Below are 18,589 nucleotides of genomic sequence, written 5' to 3'. Positions count from 1 at the left end.
AGCATTTAAAGCAAACACAACATCAAGGGTAAATAAATACTAGCATTTAAAGCAAACACAACATCAAGGGTAAGTAAATACTAGCACTTAAGACAAACACAACAGCATGGGTAAGTAAATACTAGTACTTAAGGTTTTCAAAGAATGAGTTTTTTCTCTTTTGACATGCTGTCGTAGATTGGATAGTAGCATGAAAATACAAATTTTGCATTAATTTATCCGTGTTCCTTAAAGGTTTCTAGTAATTTTGGTGAGTCACTTGGCTTTAAAATATGCAGGTAATGATAGTAACAAGTAGCCTAGCTTCTTGTAGACTTGCCTGTTTGAAAGCTGCATACTGAAAGGAGATGGCATCTTCAGTGAATAACGTTTTCATATAATTTGGATGCTTGTGTCAGAAACTGTAGTTAGGTTCTGTACTATTTACATAATGTGTAAAATAGTCTGGAACAATATATTTGCTCATGATGTGTTTCTTCCTCAGTGATGTCATAATTAAAAAGAAGTTGTGATGTTACAAAAGGGAGTTACTATTACAGGTAGGGAGCAGGTGTAAGCAAATAAATTTAGAAGTTGTAACATTAGGAAAAGTGCCCCGCAAATACAAAGGCTTATTCAATATTAGCTGCCTGGGAAAAAAACAGAATATTACATTAATAAAAGTTTTTTTACATGCAGACATTAATTCTCTAATCACTTAAATTATTCAATGATGTCTGTTAAAATGCAGTTATATTAAACCTTTATTTTACCTTATTTCTAATAGTATTAGTGGCCGTATTCTTCAGGAGTATGGTCAGACCATGATATCTGACAATGATAGCACGAGGACAGGACACGTCATCTCCAGGAACAGAAAATACATTATCAACATAAATGCCAAAGTCATCAATTCGTTTTTCAATCTCTTCAACCAGAGTGTATGTGCAGTTTCCTTGGTAGGAGTAATACAGCCCATCAAAGGTTATGTAATGTGGATCTCCCCAGGCACTGCAGTAGCCTAGAAATGATGAAGAATGACAGAAAGATATATGTTAGGGCAACATCCTTTTCAATACATCATGACTATCTACAATAAATTATAGTAATGAAGCTATAGGAATAATGAACTGTGTAGTACATCATGGGATTAGATTCTTCAAAGGCTGATCCCTTCATTGAATTACTCAGGAATGTCCTTTGGTAAGAAGCTAGACAGGTATTAAAAGGCTTCTGCCTGATTGAAACTATTCTTGGTGTAGTTATGTTTACTCAGGGAAGACAAATGAATTAATAAATTAAGAATAAGAAGACATACTAAAGAGGTACAGTGTGTGCACCCTTTTCTAGTGTGTCAGCGGCAAAGCCATTCCTTTGGTCATCTTTCCAATAGGCTACTGTACAATCAGTTGTTTCTGTAACATCCATGGAATATCTACAAATTTATTTATTGATTGATTAATGTATTGATTTATTTACATTCGTTTACTGGGGGTAGTGCATTGATTGATATTAACCAATTTCAGGCTCAGCGCAAGTGAAATACTAAACATTTTCACAAACAAAAAATACAGAAATGTAAGCAATAACAGAACAGTTCAGACTAACTACATAAAAAAACTCTGTATATAATTTTCCAGTAAATAAGCACAATGCAATGTACAATCAAGCAGCATATAATGTATAATATATACATTAGTTTCTAAAGTGGGTCATTCTTCAGTCAATTTTGAGATAGGAGAAGATACTCAGAAGGAGGTAGGTTAGATGATATACCCTGTATTGAAGTAGGAACATTTGACTTAGCCAAAGAGTAGGTGTTTGAGAGGACAAAGCATGTGCAGTGCAGTGGAGTCTGGTTCTAGGAGCTATAAGAGTTGGTGTAACAGAGCATGTGCAGTGCTGTGGAGTTTGGTTCTAGGGGCTATAAGAGTTGGTGTAACAGAGCATGTGCAGTGCTGTGGAGTTTGGTTCTAGGGGCTGTAAGAGTTGGTGTAACAGAGCATGTGTAGTGCAGTGGAGTTTGGTTCTAGGAGCTATAAGAGTTGGTGTAACAGAGCATGTGCAGTGCTGTGGAGTTTGGTTCTAGGGGTAGTGAGCACTAGTGTGGCTTATAGTAGTGTCTCGGGTTGTATGAGGAGGTTTTGTCATGAGGTCTAGCTGCAAGGGGAATAAATATGTGGAACTGGAGTAGTTAGTAGGGTTGGGATCCTAAAAGTAGGTTAGAGTTTTGTTTTATGGGTAACCATTTGGCTTCTACTAGGGTGATTAATGCTCACAGAAAGATGAGTTTGTAATGAATTGGCAGATACTGTTGAGATAGTCTGGAGTGTGGCAATGTTTTTCTTGGCAGAAGCAAAAATTAGGAGTGCATATTCATAAAATTTATTACAATTTAATTTTTTATAGATTCAGATATATGATAAGAAAAAATCCAGATTTTTATATGTGCATCCTTATAAAAAACTCTATGCAGTGTATCTAGTAAATACTAGTGTCTGTACTGAAAGTATAAGTCACATCTGAGAATAATTCATTCCAGTGTACATTTTCATTAAATTTTCAATAAAACATGAAAAATAAATACTTCATGAACATGTTAACACATTTAGATTGCCATGCCTCTCAGTTGCTCCTGATTTTAAGGCTGCCCCTAATTTTTGCCTTCAGATTTTTGCTCTGGCTCTTGTAAAATTTCAGACTTTGTCATAAATCCATATGAATGTTAGCCATTAAAGAATGACAGACACTGTAGTTGCAGATGTATACTTCAGAAAATGAATACACTTTTTTTTTTAAATCAACTTTCGAAGCAAGTAGTTTCAGTAAAGAGGTCATCATGACTACAGGCCTCACTCTTCGATTAATTTTAGCTTTGGCCCTGACCGGTTAAAAAGGTTGAGTTAGGAGGGAGTTAGATAGCCAAGTCATAATGTATAATGTCAATGCTCAGGAGAGAACCTGCAAAGTTTGGAAAAAATAATGCTTATTGGGAGAAAAACAAGCCAAAAAGAAAGAAAGATGAGTGACTATGAACAAAAAGAACAGATGGATGCTTTTAAAGCTGCAAATAAGCAATTGTACATTTATTTTGAAAAGGTAATCACTAGGCCAGGACGTGAACTACTTGAAACAAACAATAGAACAGCAACAGACAGAAGTGGAAAGGCTAAAAGAAAAGGTATAAGATCTGGAGGATGACAAAGCAGCAATTACATTTCAGCTGCAGAAACGGATTCACCAAATGTAATCATAAAGATCTCATGCTTAGAAGACAAGCTCTGTCAGGAAACTCTGGAAGCACTGTCACTTTATTGAGTGTCTCACAGACTCCTTTGAGATGATCTGTGCCATTAGGAATCCCATAGGCCCCAACCCTTTATTTCTCCATAAATCAAACACTGTCACTAACACTACAACCTCAGATCTAAACCTGCTTCTGTAAATAAACAAATGACAGTATGAGACAGATTTGTTAAATCAACACATACCCATGTTCTGCAGCAAATGTCTACTCCAAACTAAGCAATACAGCTTACTTTCTTCCTCCAGAAATGAGCTAGACAACTATGTTATTCTTTCAAAAAGGGAGTAAGATCAAAGAGGTGATACTGGCAAGGCATAAATGGTCACATAGCCTAGTTGCCTTGTATTTTTGATGATTCTATGATTCTGTCAAAACAGCTATAAGAGATACTAAAAGATAAAGAGAAAATATGGTTAATCTTGAAGATCCCTCAACAAAGAGTAACATCAGACTAAATGGAATATAAGAGAGTGGTCAACAGATATCTGCAGCTGTTTGTAATGCAGCTGTTATAGCAGAGTTTTCTAATACCAAAAAATCAAGAGACACTAATATTGAGAAGGCACAGAATGCGATGGTGGAAAGCAGCAGAAGAAAACAGACCCATGCATGTTTTTTGCTGTGAAAAATGAAATTAGGCTAGCAAAAATACTTAAACTTATCCCACTTGTAGGGATATCCATAAAGCTGGTCAAGCATAATTCTGAAACACTTTATAAGAGAAGGACAGCTCTGCAGGAGGTATTGAATGAATTAAGAATGAATGCAACAGCTTCATAGTTGAAATACCCTTCAATTCTGGAAGTACATCAGGAAGGTTAAAGGTTCAGGGCACACAATATGAAAGACGGTGAAAAGTTTAAACAAAAGTATTCCAAACAGTTAAACACAGACAGTAAAAATCTGAATCTCATGGAAGACATGGATTGGGAAATCAACCTTAGATGTCGGAGTGGTCAAATAACAATACTACAAAGAAGAGCAACGTGAGATGTTGAAACCCATGCAGGAAAGAAGACAAGAGCCAAATGGCTCACAGACAGGACCCAGGAAGTTAGAATTGGGGAGTCGACCTCTACAAAGAGGCCAGTCACAAGTTGAGTCCCTCAGGGATCAGTCCTTGGACAGCTCCTTTTTGGCATTTACTTCTATGAAGTCAAGGCCAATATCAGTGGTCTCTGGCTGACTAAATTTGCAGATGATTACAAATTAGGAGCTGTCATTGAATCCAACACTGACACAAATAATCTCCAGGAGGCGCAGACACAGTCAAACAACTGGTGTCAGAGACATGGACTAAAACTAAATGCCAAGAAGTGTATAATACTGTCCTTTGTGAAATCATCCACACCTGGTAACTGTCATATCAACAGCACAAATCTTAGAGATGACCCAGTAGTCAGAGACTTAGGGACACACATAGATAATAATCTAGCCTTTGACCATCATATGTCTACAGTAGTGAGGAAATTCTATGTTGTGCAACTTATAAACAAAGGTATGGCATCTAAGTCCAAGGAAGTCATTATTCCACTATATTCGGCATTCATCATACCTATCATTGAGTGCAATGCCCCCTTTGGTATGTGGTATATAACTAACCAGGCATATCCAACAATTGTAACATCCACAGAGGTTCTTGACTAAAAGAATACAGGGCGTAAGTAAAATGTCCTATGCAGACTGCCTCAGGGCCCTATCCCTGTATTCTGTCTCCTACAGGCTTTTGAGGGGAGATCCATGCCTGGCATAGGGCATTGTCAGACCCTACTCTGATGGACCTCCTTCATATCCACAAAACAAACAGAACCAGAATTACCTGTTCTAAAGACTTAAACCTTACATGTGTACAAATAGGACCTGCTGGACAGACAGGTATGTATCCCAGAGACTACCCCGTCTAATGAACAGGTTCCCCATCCATGTGAGTTTCTGCCTAACCAAATTCAAGTACAACTTGGACAACTGGATGGGGAACAGGAAATTCATCCTTGGTTTGGCACCTATGTCTCTAATGGACATAGGTAACCTGTAAATGGTTCATCTCCCCGGCCCCTGCTTGTAGATGTTTCATCTCCCAAACCCCTGCTTACATTTATCAAGGTTATCAGACCTTGTCAGAGATTTGGGATTAATGGCTAGGCTTAAAAAGCCCCTTGTGGTTGTTAGCCTAGTAAACACCTATGAACCTATGAACTTATAAGACCAGGTGGTATAGGAGGGTCACATGCAGGCAAATGAATAAACATATCACAAAGACAACTATGAAGAGATGAGAAAAGAGACAAGGAGGTGCACGGGAAGAAGTGAGAGATAAATCAAAGGGATAGAAGAATAAAAAAAAACTCTCCCAAGGGTGATTTAGGCAGAAAGACTTAGAAAGTACCACAAACAGAGACAAATTAAGACAAGACAGAAAGTTCTAAGGAGATGGGAGAATGGTGTGTTCGCTGTTTCAGGTGACTCAGAAGTGACCTGCTGGACAAATGAGAGATGAAACAAGCTGGGTAAAAGCATTTATGATGGATGTCATAGTCAAAGAGGTAGAAGACAAAAATACAGAGAGAATTAAAGTGACCACAGAAAGAGAGAGGCAATAAATACATGGAAGGAACTGACAATGAAAAGCAGGCGACTGTGACAGACAGAAATAATGAATTAAATTGAACAGATCCTTAGCTTGTGAAACGTGCCCCAAGTTAATTAACATCAAAACTTTGCAAACAATGTGATGAATTGAATTGATTAGTAGGGTATTGATCGATAATGCAGTCAAAGGGATATAGGGACAAGCTTCAAGGTAAATTACATATTGTTCTTCTTACCTACTTAATCATGTACAATAAACTGCATTTATCATGAGATTAATGTCTAAGTCTAAGAAGAAATAAGTAATAAATGCTGATGTAACAGCTGGTAGGTTTGAAAAGGAATAATATGGTGAAAAACAGGGGAAAAGCAAGGTAAAGAACAACCCACAGACAAATGTGAAAGGATAGTAGTGGAGGATAATTGGCACAGAAAAGGGCTATAAGATTGCAAAGGAAAAACTGTTGGGTTATTATACCAGACCCGTGAGCAGCCGTAGGGAAAGGAGACCATTGAATAGGAATGCTGAGATATAAAAAGACTGTGACATTAGTATTGGGTTGGCATGCACTGTATTAGTGTGAAGGATAGCTGGAAGGAACCAAATTAAAGTCTTAAAAGGCCTATGTCAAGGGCATACCTATGCATATGCAAGAGCCAAAAGGCATGGGATAGGAAGGTGTCTAATTGTACACAGCTGCCAAGGAACACTGTGTTCATCTCGGAGTGTACTTCAAGAGGAAGAGTTATGCCAGATAGCAGCAACCATGAAGAGAGAGAGTGGTGTCAAAACAACAAGAAAAATACAAATAATGATGTGGAACATTGGGATTCATCAAATCAAATCAGTAGAAGGAAAAATGATGAACAGTTAAAGGGGATGGGGTTACATTGTTCTATTGCAAGAGACAAAACTGAAAATCAGAGATGGGGAGGAGATGCAGTGTTATAACTATCCAAATGGAGAAATGGAGAACAAGGCAGAGATAAGAACGAGAGGAGCCCCAACTTTAGAAAACCATAGAGAAAGTGATACAAAAAGCACAATGAACAGAAGAATCATCTGCTCAGGAATGGTGGATGGTCCACGCTAGAAAAGAAGAAGCATATAAGTGCCAAACATGAATAAAGAAGGATTTTACATGAACTCTTTTGCTAACTGGGCATAGAGAAGAAGAGTTGTAACAGAGATAATAGAACGGAACTACAATTTTACCATATAACCAGAAAAAGACAGATTATACAGAAAGAGGGAATACATAATAATAAACATTTTGATACAGGCAAGTAGGTTAGACAGGTTTTCAGGGAAGGAAGCAAAACCTAGTGGAATAGATTTAAATACAGGAGAGATAAATATCAGATCATGCAGCAGTGAGACTTAAGGTAAAAGTGCAGGGAAAGAAAACACTTAGAAGAGGATGAAGGTGAGCTAGTTATAAATATAAGGAAACAAAAGGCAAAGAAACACTGCAAGGATTAGTAATGCAGTTCATTGTGAAAGATGGATAAACTAGAAGAGTGCTTGTGGGATCAGATCAAGACCATTGTCGGGGAAAAATGGTGGATGCAAAAGGAAAGAAGGAAGATTAATTGAGGTGTGCGGGAGACAGAGACAGACAGAGGTAGAGGTAGTACCGAAGGAAATAAGAACAGAGGAAAGCAAAATGGAAGCACAACTTATAGAATTATAAAGTAAAATTATTACTGATTAATAAATACATTTAATAATGGTACTGGAAGGACTACTTGTGGATAATGGGCAAAGCACAAGTGAAAAGAGCTAACCAAGAAACACAAGAATATGCATCCACAGAGAGGGGTACAAAGAATAATGAGAGAGATGGAGAATATTTAGAAGGGGGGGGTGAGCTAATCAGGGAAAGACTCAATGAATACTACATGGAGATTTACAAACAGCAGGAAGGGACAGAAGTCTCTCAATGGAACCTGGGAAGAAATATGGAAGGATATACACCGGAGGATGAATACACAGAAAAGCTAAAGGCAGAGGTGACAAAGAATGAAATAAGGAAAGCCATATAGAAAATGAAAGAGAGGAAAGCTGGAGGACTAGAACTCCCCCTAAAATTCAACAAATGGGAGGGATAGAAATGTGAAAGGTCCCACAAGAAAATATACAAGAGGATACAGGACTAACAAAAAGCATCCGAAAGAATGAAGACGGCCAATATATCTATGATAGTTAAAGGAAAAGAGAAAAGGAGGAAGCAGAAAACTATAAGCCTAGCTTAATTTTAATGTAGATAGCAAAATTTTGGCCTAAGTATTGACTGAAAGACTTGTTGAAGTATTGAAAAAATAATACAAGCAAGGTGAAATGGCTTTGTGAAGGGATAAAAAGTAGAAACAAAATGGAGGGACCTAGTGGAATTTACGCAGAGGTAGGCAAAGAAGCAGAAATGGAAAGGTGGGATTGTATTCTTTAATCTGAAAAACGCCCTGGATATGGTTAGATGGGAATCCCTACAGAAGATACTGTAGCAAAGACATTTAGGGGAAAAGTTCATATATTGGATGCAAGCCATATTCCAAGACACATGTGTGTCTAAGGAGACAAGGATAGAGACAAGGAAGAGAAAGGAGTGCCCACTATCCCCAGGCCTGTTCACACTTATGATGAGGAGCTACCAGTAGAAGTTAAGACACAATTTAGCACAGCCTGAATAAAAGGATGAGATAAAATCTCAGTTTGTGTTACATGCAGATGACTACGTGTTAATGTCAGAAGATGTGGCCGCAGCAATGGGAACTATAAAAGGCATTCTAGACATTTAAGGAAGTGATAGGACTTGTGTGCAATAACAAAAAGACAGTGGTAGTAAGATTAGGAAAAGGAAGGAAAAAGGAAGATAAGTGTTTTAAGTACATAGGGCTCTAAAATGGGTCCACAGTGACAGATTGGGAAAAAACTTAGAGAAAGCTAAAAACAACATAAGGGATACTTTCCAGGGAGGGGAGTGAGAAGATGTATACATTGCTTGGGAGAATGAATGTAAAAAGATGTTATGTACCTACCATAACGTTCCATGTTAGTTGTCCTTCATCTCACCTTCCTTCTTGCTGTTTGGGTTTGGAGCTGATCCTTGGCTCCGACTCAGCCCACTTCTATAGCTCGAGAGCTATGTACTGGCTCGAGGCTAACCCTTATCCCAGAATACCAGTTAAATATCAGTTACCCAGATCTCGTTTGTGACAGTGCACACTAGACATATAAAGTAACCAGTAACCTAAAACTGATTTACCAAAATAACAGATCAGAGTAAACTGTCATAAAATTACCTGGTATGTGAAACAAGAAAAAGGAAATCAGCCAGTGAAACCATAGTGAACTCCTCTCAATCCTCCAGGAAGGGGGAAGGAGGGGGGGACGCAAGAAGGAAGGTGAGATGAAGGCCAACTAACATGGAATGTTATGGTAGGTACATGACTTCTTTATGTTAAGTTGTCCCATCTAACCTTCATTCTTGCTGTTTGGGACAGCGTCCCTAGCACCTAAAGACCCCGGGTGGCTCATTGGAACAGACTCTTCAGAACAGTGGAACCAAAGGAAGCCCTGCTCCGGGAGACCACATCCACTTTGTAGTGAGAGATAAAGGTATGAGGGTTTGCCCAAGTGGCAGTTGCACAAATTGAGTCTGGGCAATTTAGACTGAAAGGCTACAGACGTGGCTAATGCTCTAGTAGAATGACTTTTCAGTTTTGCTGGTAGATGTTTATGCCTTAACTGATAAATAAAGGCAATGGTGTCAGATAACCATTTGTATAAGGTCACCTTAGAAACTGGAAGGCCTTGCTTATTGTGAGCATAGTAGAGAAATAATTGGTCTGACTTTCTTAGCTCTTTGGTCCTATGGAGGTAAAAATGTAATTGTCTGTGCACATCCAGTTGGTGAAGACCATATTCTGCCATGTTGATATAATTGGGAAAGAAGTCAGGGAGACTGATGGATTGATTTAAATTGTTTTCTGAACAGACTTTTGGTATGAAGGATGGGTTGGTTCTCAGAGAAACTCTATCTTTGTGAAACACCATATATGGAGGACGAACACAGAGTGCTTGGAGTTCTGAAACACATCTAGCTGACGTAATAGCAACCAGAAAGAGTGTTTTCCAAAAAAGAAATTTTAAGGGACATGAAGCTGCTGGTTCAAAGGGAGGCAGAATCAAAGAAGTCAAAACTAAATTGAGATCCCAAGGAGGAGATGGATCCCTCACTGGGGGTCTAAGAAGAGATGTTCCTCTCATAAAGGCTTTGCAGAGCTTATGAGACATTATGCTAGAATTAAGAATTCCAATATGAAAATTAGATATGGCTGCCAGTTGTACCCTGACGGTAGCAGCAGCTGCACCCGACTGAAAAAGCTCTGCTAGAAATTCTAGAATTTGTTGGACTGGGGCTGAAAAGGGGTCTAAGTTTCTAGATTCTTCCCTGTAAGAAAATCTTTTCCATTTGCTAGCATAAGTCTTTCTCGTACTTGACTTATGGGAGGTTACAATAATATCGCAAACTACTGAGGAAATACTTGGAAGCCTGGCTAAGGTAGGAAGTGGAGAAACCAAGCTGTGAGCTTGAGGGTCTGAAGGGATTGGTGTAACCCACCTGACTGATGAATCAACAGATCTGGCAATGGGTCCAGAACCCAAGGCTGGTCTAGAAGGTGAAGGTGCAGGAACAGAAACCATATCTGTCAAGGCCAATAGGAGGCAATGAGGATAATTTTGCAACCCAACAATTTTGCTTTCTGTATGAGTCGGTAGGGGGCAGTAGAGAGCAGTAAATCTTGGCTGAAGCTGGGAATGGATTTTGGGAGCAACTCAAGTCCTGCATCGCTTGGTCTTGGACGTATCTATGGACAGTGTGGTTCTTTGTAATGCTCTTTCTGGTATACATATTACGACTGCCTTTAAAGATAAACGACAATCTCACTTCAGCAGTCCTGTGGTGTGCTGTAGCTGACATAGGTTAGCACTACCTACTGCAAAGCCCTCAGACTTACCCTGCTGGGACAAAACTTAAGTCAAGTTCTCCCATTGGTGCCTCCTGCCATAATTATACAGAAGACTGCTAAAGTTAGCATTACCTACTGCAAAGCCCTCAGACTTACCCTGCTGGGAAAAACCTTGGCTCAAGTCCTCCCATTGGTGCCTCCTACCATAATTATATAGAAGACTGCTTAAATTAGCACTACCTACTGCAAAGCCCTCAGACTTACCCTGCTGGGACAAACCTTGAGTCAAGTCCTCCCATTGGTGATCCTGCCATAATTATACAGAAGACTGCTAAAGTATGTTCTGCTAAGCACACTTGTCAATTATACCTGTATTGCTGCTCCCGTGTAGGTTACTCTTTTGCACACCCCTGGGCTGCACCCTGTTTCTTCTCCTACCCTGCTTTCACCAGTACTCCTTCCTCTTTGCCATTACCTGTTCTTGCCTATTACATCTATTAGTTTGCCTATAAACCCCTGCCTGTTCCCTCGCTCATCTCTCCTACTCTGAATTGTCCCTCCAGCACTTCTACTTTTTCTTCTTGCCATTTCCTAGTTCTGCTCTATACTACTGTTCTTCTCCCTTTCCTTCAGATCGTTCTCAGACCATCTTACTTGCCTGCCCCAACCCCGCCACCTCTCTTGTCCCCTCGACTGACGTAGTTACCTGCTTGCTGATCATTTCTTCTAGGTGTTTACCCTGCTCCATTCACCCTCACTGCGTTCGGGCTCACTTCGCTCCCCATACCCTATCCCCATTCCCACCCAACCCCCCCAGTCAATTATATTTATACTATCCAGTCCCTCCCCTTCCTGTCTCCACCACCTGTCAGAATTCCCTTCTTGCCTTCAGTTCCCTCACATCCTCTCTCCACCCACATCTATAATCACATCAATTTCTATCCATACTTCACCTCTCCCTCCAAACCTCCAATAATCTCATACCCTACCATGTATCCTCATTTCTTTATCACTCCACTTCTCATACTTCTTTCTACACTAACCACATATCATTCCTTCCTACCCAAACCTCATATTCACTCCCCTACTTTAAGCCTCTCTAAAGATCCTCCTACCTGCTCTTTTACCATATCACCTTCACTTTTCAACTTTTCATTAAACTGTCTACACAAATGAATAATTCATCTAAACCCTTCACCCACATGCAAATCTAAACTCAAACTCTATAACTATCATTTATTTTTCTCACCACACATACTTTTTACAATAAACATTCTCCTCTCTGGAGACATTCATCCCAACCCAGGTCCAACCACCTCCTCTCTCTCCCACATACTTCACAACACTCCCTCTTCCACTCTCACTTCACAAACTTCCAGCCACTCCCTTCCCTCAAGTCCTTGCCCTTCCTCACACAAAAACCTAAGTATCTATTCACTAAATATACAAAGTCTTACTAACATAATCACTGAACTGCACACATGGATTGCCCATACTTCCCCTCACATTCTTTTAATATCCGAAACATGGCTTAAACCACACATTACAAATAATGAAATTCTCCATCCTGGTTATAATATTTATCACTCCGATAGATTCCCCAAAACAGGGGGTGGGGTTGCCATCCTCTACTTGAACAGCCTCAATCTCTCACCTATTGACATCCCCATCCCAAACTTCCACCCTGCTGAATTACTCATTCTCAGTTGTCACCTTAACCAACATAAGAAATTTGTTATCACTTCCATTTATATTCCCCCTGGTAACAATATCTCCATCCTTGTAAACATTCTATCCTGGTCTTCCCTCAACATACAATATGAAATCTAATTCTTGGAGATGTCAACATAGGCTGGTCCAAACTTATAACTGACTCCCCTCAACTTAGTATAAACCTCCATGGATTTCAGCAACTAATATCCACCACCCACTACAGCAAAACCTCTTCCTCCAGCTCCACTATGGACTGGATACTCACTACCTTCCCCAACCTCTACCACAGCCCAGCTACCTCTCCAGACTCCCTTAGTTATCACCTCCCCACTTACATTCTAAGGCACTCAAGCCAAACATTCAAACCACACCACTGTCACAAACTTACTAACTTCAATTCCACTCAATTTAACTCTATTCTATCCAACATCAACTGGTCCTTCCTTAGGCATCTTCCTCTAGAAATTGCAGTCAGTAAATTCAATAACATATTTTAGGCACCCTCATCTCTCTAGCCCCCTCAAGAAACATTAGAATCAAATCTAATTATGCTCCCTAGCTTACCAAAGACACTAGAAACCTTATGCACAAAAGAGACAATGCCTGGAAAGCCTGGCTTAAGAGAAAAGAACCACCCCTACTACAAAACTACAAATATCTATGTAATCTTATCAAAAATCAAACCAATAAAGACAAAAGAAATTACTACAACTCAGCCCAATTTAAGGACAAGTCCAACCCACGTAAGTTCTGGTCAAGCCTAAACAAGATTCTTTCTCCTGGCCAGCCCTCCAAACCCTCCCCCTACCCTAACACATCTCCTCTTGAGACTGCCACCCTCCTCAATAGACACTTCACTGAAACTATCCAAAAACGCACTCCCTCCAACTCTAAGTTTACTGCCATCCCCTCTCCCTCCCACCAACTTAATAACAACCTCTTCTCCTTTCAAGCTGTTTCCACTTCCTATATCAAAACTCTTCTTCTGAAACTAAAACTCTGCTCTCCCTCTACTGACAACCTCCTCTCTAACTTCCTCAAACTAACAGGTGAGTCTATAGCATATCCTATATCTATTCTCATCAACAGGTCAATCCAAGAAGCCACTGTACCTCTCATATGGAAATCCTTTTTCGCAATTCCCCTCCATAAAGGTGGAAACTCATCAGTTCCATCTAACTTCCGACCCATCGCCATCCTGTCCCCCCTCTCTAAAATACTTGAGAAATGCATTCATTCACAACTTCTCCTCCAGCATAACCTATTTACTCCCACTCAGCATGGTTTTCGCCCTAACCATAGCAAAACCACTGCTCTCCTATCATTTACTCATACTGTTGCTGAAGCCCATGACTACAACAAACTCATATCCTGTCTCTTCCTTGATCTATCCAAAGCTTTCGATACAGTATCTCACCCATATGCTGCTTCCTAAACTGGCTAATCTCAACCTTTCAACTACCTCTCTATCCTGGTTCTCCATCTATCTCTCTCACAGGCAGCAATCAGTAAAATGGCTGTCTTCCTGCCCTCCTTATATTCCAGTCCCATTTGGTGTCCCACAGGGCTCCATCTTGGGTCCCCTTCTATTTAATGTATTTACTAATGAACTACATAAATCATGTCAACAAGCCTCCTTCATCCAATACGCTGACAACTCCACTCTTATCGCCACCTCTAGCAATGTCTCTGAACTTCTCACACTAACCCAAGATATCTTTGCATCTACTGAAAAATGGCTATCTGATAATTTACTCATTCTTAATCCTAAAAGGGCTAAGCTCTTGCTCTTTCTCCCCCAGTCCCTCTCTCACCACAAGTCCACTTTTACCATTACATCCTCCAACAACACTATCATAAAACCTGAACCCCAAACAAAGCTACTGGGAGTCATCATTGATGATAAACTTAAGTTTAACCCTCACATACTTCACTGTATCAAAAAAAAAAAAAAACACCAGAAACTAGGACTATTATATCGCAATTAAAAAGTTCCTTAATGTAAATGCTAGACTCTCCCTGGCTCAAGCCTTCCTCCTACCCTCCCTTTTTTATGCAGCCCTCTATTCTAGCTAACATCCAATCTACTACTATGCTCAAACTACAACAGACATACCACAAGATAGCTCGATTTGTTACAGACTCTCCTTACAGGTCTCACCACTGCCTAGCCCTAAATGCCCTTCAATGGCTTGAACTCCCCCCAAAACTCCTACTACTACAATTCCAAATATTACATACTATTATATACAAACCATCTTCTTGCCCTGCTCTATCCACCCTGATATCTCACTACTCCCCTTCCAGGACCCTACATAGCTCTAACCAACAACTTTTAGATCCTTACCATCCAAAAAGAAATGTTGGGAAACTTCTCTATAAATGCTCTGTTGTCCAAGCCTGGAATAAACTCTGTATACAAATCCGCTCCATTTCCCACTCTCTATACTTTAAAAAAGAACTTAAACAGTATCTTCACAACACTAAGACTTGCCCCTGACATGACCCAACTTAGGTTAATAACCACTCTTATCTTCACTATATGTTAAAATGTTCCAAATGATTTCTACCTGACTTTGGATAGTTTGGTTAATAGATTAGGCACTTTACAGTGTTAAATTTCAAGCTTACTTTACTCCCTTTTGTATACTCTACCCTCTACTATACTGAAGTACAAATCTTTTAATTGTACAGTAATTTTAATTAATATTCTTATTTGAGATTCATATTTATTGCATTATTTTTTTTGTAACCTGGAGCTTTTCTCCTCGGGTCTCCACTGAAAATGGGCTATTAGCCCAGTTGGACTAACCTGGTTAACAAATGTCAATAAATAAAATAAATAAATAAATAGGGGAAAAGGGTGAAATGCATAAAGGAGTCCCTGAGGCCAATCATGGACTAGAGTGTCCCTGGGAGTTTGACCTGGAGGAGGAAGCAGGGAGAAGTTGCTGCTGCATTTGTTGTTGAGGGGGATGGCAAATAGATCACAGCAAGGCTGGCCCCATTTGCGGAAGATAAGGTTTGCAACTTCCTGATTCAGAGACCACTCGTGAAGCATGAGGATAGCCCTGCTGAGCCTGTGCGCTATTACGTTGGATTTCCCAGGGATGTGCTTTGCTGTCAGAAAAGGTTGGGAGGAAATCGCCAATTGCCATAGCCTGAGGGCTTCTCGACACAAGGGGTAGGACCTGGTCCCATCCTGCTTGTTGATGTACCACACAACTGACATGTTATCTGTTTAGATTGCAATACTCCTGGAAGGAAGAGAGTCTTGAAGAGCTTGCAACGCTAGGAGCACCACTCTCATCTCTAGGACATTGATATGCAGATGGTACTCGTGAGGTTGCTACATGCCTTGGACTGTCCTGCCTAGATAATGCCCCCCCACCCTATCAGGGAGGCGTCCGTGGTCACTGAGGCTACTGGAGGGGGTTGAATGAAAGGTCTGCCCTGAGTCACCAGTGGGGAGACCATCCACCAAGACAGGTGTCTTTTGCATGTTTCTGTAATCAGGATCATGTGAGACATGGGTAGTTCCTGGAAGAACCACTGCATGACGAGAAGCCACTGAAGGACTCTCATGTGGTAACGGGCTAATGGTACAAGAAGAATGGCAGCTGCCATGGAGCCTAGAACTTGCAGGACATGTCTGACTTGGACCTTTCTGCTCTGCATTAGAAATAACACTTGTTGGCGAATAGAGAAAACTCTTTCCTGAGGTAACCTTGCAAACATCTGTTTTGTGTTTAATTCTGCTCCTATATATGTAACAGATTGACAGGGCAACAAGGCAGATTTTTCAAAATTTACTGTAATGCCTAGTTGGGTGCAGGTTGATATTGTATAATCCTGTGCCTCTAAGAGTTGATGCCTGGTGTTAGCAGTTAGGAGCCAGTCGTCTAGATAGGGAAACACCTGGAATCCTTGATGTCTCAGGTGAGCCGTGACTACTGCCATACATTTGGTGAACACCCTGGGGGCTGTGGTGAGTCCAAAGGGCAGAGCTCTGAACTGATAATGACTGGTCCCTACCCGAAAGTGAAGAAATCTCTCTTCTAGCAGTTTTGAAACTTGAATAACTGCTGGATCCCTTAGATTGGGTGGGACATCTGGGATGGACTTTTTTGACTTTAGAGGGGGTTGATGAAAGGGAATTTTGTAACCTCGGGATATGATAGATAGTACCCATTTGTCTCTTGTTATATTTTGTCAGGCTTTTGGGTACAGGGAAAGTCCCCCCCAACTGCCTCCAGAGGTGAGCAGTCGGCCAACCCGTCAGGGATGCTGGAAGGGTTTGGCAGAGAAAGTTTCTCTGTCACCCTGATTTTGTGGTCCCCCTCTGCCACGAGGGCTGCATCTGCTATTGCTGTTGTTTCCCCCTCTGCCCCTGGGGGAAAAAATCACCATGTGTGTCAGACAAGGGTACCTGGGACTTCCGAAACCACATCTTTCCACTCTTCTGACCTTTGGGATAAGGTCTGTAGAAAAACGGACTCCCATGGCAGAGAGAGTCTTGACTTCCTGCTCGCACCTAGTAAGCATGTCTTTCACCTGAGGCCCAAAATGCGAGGAGCCATCAAAGGAAGTATTTGTGAAGGATGCCCGAAAGGGTTCCGCAAATTGACACAGCCGCAGTCCAGCATGTCTCCTGAGAGCCACTCCTGTACCTGCAGCTCTGCTCGCTCCATCGGCTGCATAGGAAATCAGTCTCATGGAGGAGTTGACTATAGAATTAAGAGTCACAAGCTGGGAAGCTATTTTGGCTGATGCTCCCTCAGCTGTAGGATCTTGTAGGGTATCTCCAAGCTCTTTTAGGTGATCCCTTTGAAGTCATGTAAAATGACAGAGATAATTCAGGGACCTCATTGAGAAGGTTGCTGAGGAAAACATTTGCTTCCCATATCTGTCCATCGTCCAAGACTCTTTGTTTTGTGGATGGAGAGACGAAGAAGTTTCTGCTAACTCTTTCTTGGTGGCTGTTGTTACCACCATGGCATCAACTGGCACACCTTTAGAGAGAAATTGTTTGTCCTGGGGGGCTGTTATGAACTTATTTGGTCTCCTCAGAGTAGGTTCCACAGAATCCAGAGCTGACCAAGCCTTTCGAGCCACTACAGACATGAGTGGATCGAAAGGGGGAGACACCCAGGAGGTGGAGGGTCGGGAACCGAATGCCTCCAGGTATACAGACTCATCCTCGATAGGGGCTAGGGAATACCAGCCACCCCTCTGCCTAAGCATTTCAAGGATGTCTGAAAAGGAAACATTTTTAGAGGGGGACCTGGGGGACCCTTCCGATTCATCCAGGTCTGTATCTGAGGTGACAGACTCAGGGGAGTCTAGGTGCTTCCTCTTGCACTTCTTCTTCCAAGGAGGCTCCTCTGAGTGATCAGGGAAGGCCTTGGAAGAAGAGGGGTCACCCAATGGGGTGTCCTGGGGCATAGGTTCCATACGCTTCTGGGTAGGAGGAGGAGCAGAGGTTGGCACAGGCACCACAAGAGAAGGAAGAAGAAACTTTGGCCGCCTCTTTAGACATGTTACACTACTAGACTAAAAAACACACAGGTTTTTTTTTTTTTTTTTTTTTTTTTTTACTGTTAAGGAACAGAAAGGAGAGCCTCTAATTTAAACAGCTGTCCTAAGGGGGGAGGGAGAACTCTCTAATTTAAATGAGTTCAGGGGAAACAGAAGGCCTGCAAGATATGGAGCGATGGCCAACAAAGCTACAACACACACAAGAAAGGCGATAAGGGATAAAGAACTCTATTTAGACTAAAACTTGACAAAATTTAAGAATAAACAACAATTATAATCATAGAAAAAACTATACTAAGCCTGAGCTAGTGACAAATCAATCTCACAGCTGAAGCGAAAAACAAGATCTGGGTAGCTGATGCTGGGCATTCTGGGATAAGGGTTAGCCTTGAGCCAGTAAATAACTCTCAAGCTATAGAAGTAGGCCGAGTCTGAGCCGAGGATCGGCTCCGAACCCAAACAGCAAGAACGAAGGCGAGATGGGACAAC

The 18,589-nt window shown here is 41.0% G+C and overlaps 1 protein-coding gene across 1 annotated transcript in view; it reads right to left on the bottom strand.

The window, feature by feature from the left end:
- The window catches only part of LOC122791456 (mucin-2-like), a 539,946-nt gene that overhangs the window by 48,337 nt on the left and 473,020 nt on the right, over positions 1-18,589 (bottom strand). The window contains exon 39 of the mRNA XM_044059201.1: positions 753-1,000. Within this exon, the coding sequence (XP_043915136.1) occupies positions 753-1,000 (248 nt within the window). The remainder of the gene's footprint in view (positions 1-752; positions 1,001-18,589) is intronic.

This window comes from Protopterus annectens, chromosome 17.part0 (genome assembly GCF_019279795.1).
Source record: "Protopterus annectens isolate FY-2018-M chromosome 17.part0, PAN1.0, whole genome shotgun sequence".
NCBI classification, from domain to species: Eukaryota; Metazoa; Chordata; order Ceratodontiformes; family Protopteridae; genus Protopterus; species Protopterus annectens.
This window is presented reverse-complemented; position numbering and strand designations above follow the sequence as displayed.